At 34.0% G+C, this 6000-nt stretch overlaps 1 protein-coding gene across 2 annotated transcripts in view; it reads left to right on the forward strand.

The window, feature by feature from the left end:
- LOC117339869 (conoCAP-like) overlaps positions 1 to 5760 on the forward strand; it is a 56353-nt gene extending 50593 nt beyond the window's left edge. For both annotated transcript variants that reach the window (XM_033901578.1, XM_033901577.1), the window contains one exon: positions 4868 to 5760. In XM_033901578.1, coding sequence (XP_033757469.1) covers positions 4868 to 4879 — 12 coding nt within the window. In that variant the 3' untranslated portion in view covers positions 4880 to 5760. The remainder of the gene's footprint in view (positions 1 to 4867) is intronic.
- The last annotated feature ends 240 nt before the right edge of the window (positions 5761 to 6000 follow it).

The following is a 6000-nucleotide window of genomic DNA, read 5'->3' on the forward strand; positions in this document are numbered from 1 at the left end:
TAATTATTTATCGTTCTGAAAATTCTAGAAATGATACACTTAGGATGAATGTAGTTTTGCTGTGAAAAGGGCATCTGCCTCAACCTATCTCTTTCCAGAACCCATTGAGCAAAAGGATCGACTTACATTAGGGTTGACATGTTATATAAAATATTTACGACGTAGGGAATGCATATAATGTTACTGATACGCATTATTATTAAGCCATAGACATATTTCAATGAGATTCTCCTTTATCATTGTTATTTCACTTGCGTTCATGCACGGTACTAAATCTTTCATTTAACATCTGGCAAAGAGTAGTTATGGTCAGGTATGTTGTATGTTTTCATAGTCACAACTTCTTATTTATCTTTTAATTCAGATTGAATAAATAATTTATTGTTATAAATTTATTCATAAATTTGTTTCTATATTTTAAAGAATTCGGTTAAGTGATTATTTGTAGGATATTTTCCCCATGTTTGTGTTAATTAGATATAGTTTTATATAGTACGCACCAGGTCATACGCACCTAAAATTGTGTGGCAGCAGGTCATAAACAACCTCAAATTGTATGGTCGCAGATCATACACAACCTCAAATTGTATGGTAGCAGGTCTAACACAACCTCAAATTGTATGGTAGCAGGTCTAACACAACCTCAAATTGTATGGTAGCAGGTCCAACACAACCTCAAATAGTGTGCAATTTACCTACATTTTGTAAGTGGATATCATCACCTGGTACCCGATATTTATGAATGAGCTAAATCTAAACAATAATGAAGGAATGTCTAGGAAGTTATTGAGTGTTTAAACATATTTATCAATGAGAAATTTATATTATTACAAAAAAATATCACCAATATAATATTTGAATGCAGGCGATGATCAACATATAATGTATTGATTGCGACAGTATCCCCAGGTTCCCTTGGTAGTTTTGTTTTGAATAATGCATTCATATTCCTAAACATCCCAGCAAAGTGACCAATATTCCCTAGACGACTCTACGAGAATAAATATACCCTTTTCACATACTTAATAGCTTTAGTTTGTCCAATCTTTGCTCCCAAGTATCATTGGGGGAATAATTCAATTGAGACCCATTTTCGTCCGGCAGGCTAATGCGTAAATGAGATTGGAGATACTCTAAATTTACCTAATTTTGTTTCGATCTTTCAACAATGATCATAGTTGAAGCATAACTGTTATTATAGCGTGAATATAATGCAAGAAATGTGACGAGAATTTGGAAGATTTCTCAAAAACGTTAATGGATAGCAAGAATATTGTACCACTCTATTCGAAGACCGTAGCGGGCATCATTCCACACGGTTAACATCACACACACACACACACACACCCACACACACACACTCACACACACAAAAGGAAAGACTTTTGTAAACAATCACTGAAGTCATTCCGCTAAATTATGATTGTGTTAATTGTTGGTGTGCCAGTTCATCATTGCGCTGATTATTGATTAATGATGTACCAATTTCATCATTGCGCTAATTAATTGTTGGTTTGCCAGTTCATCATTGCACTAATCTGTTTAAATTTGGTAATGCGCTAGGATATGGGAACATTAGTACATTTACGGTATGCCATAACATTAGTACATTTACGGTATGCTATAACATTAGTACATTTACGGTATGCCATAACATTAGTACATTTACGGTATGCCATAACATTAGTACATTTACGGTATGCCATAACATTTGTAAATTAACGGTATGCCATAACATTTGTAAATTTACGGTATGCCATAACATTAGTACATTTACGGTATGCTATAACATTAGTACATTTACGGTATGCCATAACATTAGTACATTTACGGTATGCCATAACATTAGTACATTTACGGTATGCCATAACATTAGTACATTTACGGTATGCTATAACATTAGTACATTTACGGTATGCCATAACATTAGTACATTTGCGGTATGCCATAACAACAAAAAATGAACACTGACTTTTCTTTTAAACATTAAAGTTTTCTACATTGTATATTATACACTTTGAAGAGTACAATCATTTTGATGTAATGTTGCTGTCCATGGCTAACACTTGTTAATTATTCTATGAATGAATGCGGTACTTAAGTGGCATATAGGCTTAAATTCCAACTTAGTATGTTCTATCCTGTTTGGAATGGAATCAAACCCTTGTCAATGGAATGTTAGTGTTAAGTGCCTCGTCATAGCAATGTGAGCTTTATTTGATTCAGCATTATAAATTTGTAATGACATATGTGTATATTAAGACTGCCTAACTGTGGTAAATGTGTGATATGTGGGTGGACCAGTAAAGATACAAGAGGTAAACAGATTGACAGAAACTATCAAATACCATATTCATATGGTCACCGAAACACCTCTCTTTTATGTGGTATTGTCATGATGGAGGAATGTGGATTAAGTGCAATGCTTGGCAGACCGTATAGACCCAAAAAGCACCATTTGAGGTTTTCACCATTGTCTGATTACATATTTATAGGCTCTTCAACTGTAAATTCTACATACTGTTGGATGTAATGACCGCCAATAGAGCTCGCTCCTTTCTGATTGGTTAGATTTGTATACCAACCGCGTTGCTAGCAACGAATTGGAATGGTGCATTTCTTATTATTAATGATGTGCGCACATGATGAACTAATCAGAAATTCAAGTTTTTATCAATAGATATCAGACTGTACGAAAAAAACAAGCTGAACAATTTAGCACGTCTGTACCATTGTCTATATAATAAAACAGTTTGGAATAAATGTTAAATGATAAGTTTCAAATCCAACCTCTTATACTGCCAAATTTAGATATATATGAATAACACCAATCGCAAACATCCTGCAATGTAAAGGCGTGGAAGGACAGCATGGGAAACAGATTGTAGGTTCATAACCTCTTTGTTCCACGTGAACTACAACGTCAACTAAGGAATTATAATGTACTGAGAATATCGTCATTTTTGATTTAATATTGGTAAGATAAAATACTGTTTTCCAGGAGTATTGAAAACTGAAATAGCTACAGGGTGAACAGAATCTTACATTCCTTTCTATTTCGTACACGACTTATGGAACAAGAATCCTTAATTTTACCTCGGCATAAATATACGTAATGCAACGTGTATGAGATTCTACACCGATCAGTAAATGACTGTCTCTACGTAATTTATGATTACAACAAGTCTGTTATTGAGACATGACCCGTACTCGTATGATCCTTGTTGCTGGGAGGTTGCTATTCAACGACATATACTCTGGCTAACATGTTATTATTGACGCGATAATTAACAATAACGTAGAAAGAATTACTGTAAACGTACTTATTTTAGCGCAATCAAATTTTAGCGCATTTGCAGATTTTAGTCAGTTAGCGCAATGATGAATTAGAGCATCCACAGAACTTTCTATAGAAATAAAACGTACAAAAAGTAATTAGCGCAATCATAATTTAGCGCAAGGCTTCCAGCGCGAAAAGCGCTAAAATAAAATTACCGCTAAAATATGTACGTTTACAGTATCTCAACGTATCTAGTCTTCAGGGATAATGAATTCTGACAAGAATGTCCTTTTATAGTCAAACCTTCTAATGTGGGGTTGATGGGGATAGTGAAAATTATCAGGGATATTTGATACTTCTGAACTTAAACACATACCATCATGAAATTTCAAATATCAGAATTTATAATAACAAACGCTACTTCATTTTCAGTTCTAACGCTTCATATTATTGATAGAGTAGTGTTACAAAGGTAATAGTTAATTATACATTTGTTTAATGGCCGAAATATGTTTATATAATTATCACGTGACCAAATTATTTGTATTTAACGTTAACAAACTACGTGTATACAATGAGAACGTGTATATGATATTGACGTAACCAAACCATGTGTATATAACAATGAGGTTATTAAATGACGTCTATAAAATGATGATGTCACCAAAACACGTGTAGTAATGATGATGTAACCAAATCACATGTATTAATGATGCCGTCACCAAACCACCACACCATATAATAATGATGTCATCAAATCATGTGTTTATGATAATGGCGTCACGAAACCACGTGCATACAATGTTGATATCACGAAATCATCATTGTTACTTATGTCATCACCAAATTACGTGTATATAATGATGTCATCACCAAATTACGTGTATATAATGATGTCATCACCACATTACGTGTATATAATGATGTTATCACCAAATTACGTGTATATAATGATGTCATCACCACATTACGTGTATATAATGATGTCATCACCACATTACGTGTATATAATGATGTCATCACCAAATTACGTGTATATAATGATGTCATGCAATGAAAGTGTCACCAAACAATTGACACATAAGTATTGACGATGTTACACCATTTACATCAGTCATGCATACTGGATATGCATTCAGATCATGTTTTAAACGATGATGTCATATGAATATTATAATGACGTCATCAACAATGTGTGTATAATTATTATGAATTCAAATTTTGTCGAATATATTGCATAAGCGATGTTTAATCATTAGTATAGTAATTATAACTCACCCCCACGTTAATTTAAAGCAATATAAAAGGATATAACTTAGAATGCATATAAGAAATCTTGTATTTTTTTGACTTAAGTCATTCCTTATATTTATACGGTTTTTGTAAAAGTTATCGTTTGTTATCTAAGTACTTGTACTTTTCTAAGACTTTATAAATACGGATAGTGTTGAAATAATTGGTATATAAATACGAATTCTTCAGGAAATTGGTACGATAATTAAATTCAATGTGAGTCACAAGTTTGGAAAACTAACGTTCACTTTATGTAACATCATCATTTACTCTGCCTCTTTGGTTGTTTTTCAGGAGAGACTCTAGAGAAATGACTACTCCAAGAGGAAGCTACGTGGATCTGCTACGTAACTGAAAGGATTACATTGTAAATATGAGGAAAGGCATTGTCTACTATATTTTTACACCGTCTCTTTGTTTGTAGTAAATAATGATCCCCATTATCTGTGTGACTAACGTGTGTGAGAAATATGTGAAAATGAAGAGGGCTTTTAAATTGAATTTTATAGATCATCCGGATAGTTTTACTCGGAAATCCGGTTTTCGGCATCCGCAACTCTTCGTGTATTCCAGCGACAATACCCGATGAGTTCAGGATGCGGTTTTCGGTACGCTAGCATTCCGAGAGAAAAACGTACATTTATTTCTATTTTTTTCTTCCATAGAATTTGCTTACAACCCTTCCGCGCTACAGACGTAGACGAACAGAACTGTTGCATAGAAAGAATGTCTTAATATGCTTTATAGATAGCATTCAGATATCTCATTCACTAGGAACAATCTTCACACGGAAATTTATTCGGAAATCCTATAGGTTTCATTGAAACGCAAGCCACTTGAGCGTGTTAGTCAAATATATATCCTAATCACAGCTGCCAGTGCTATAACAAACATTCCTAATATGATTGAAGCTGAGTGTAGTATAATTTCTGGAGTAGTATATTGATGGTAAAAAGGACTACAAACATTAAGTTCGCGAATAACATTGCACGGAGTAACATTGTGACAATTGACATCCATAGTCGTTTGCCTGATCTTGAGAATTATTTTTTTGACTAAATAAACATGTGGAATGGTGGCTGTACACTCTTGGAAACTAAGAGATGATAAGTGTCTAGCGATTGGGTCAATACATGACAATGTCCCCTTAATTTTTGTTTAAGGTCACAAAGTCTCATATGGCCTATTTTAATCGTCTTTTGTCCGTCGTCGTGCGTGGTGCGTCGTCCGTCGCTAAACAGTTTACATTTTCGACTTCTTCTCAAAAGCCCAAGAACCAATTTTAATGAAATGTTGCAGAAACCTTCCATTGCCAAACGTCAACCAAGGTTGTGAATTATATGGTCCCCGACCCCATGAGACTGAGGAGCATGACCAAAAGGGGTCGAATTCAAAAATCTTCTTCTAATGACCTAAAGAAGGTAGAA

Source organism: Pecten maximus, chromosome 12, assembly GCF_902652985.1.
Source record: "Pecten maximus chromosome 12, xPecMax1.1, whole genome shotgun sequence".
NCBI classification, from domain to species: domain Eukaryota; kingdom Metazoa; phylum Mollusca; class Bivalvia; order Pectinida; family Pectinidae; genus Pecten; species Pecten maximus.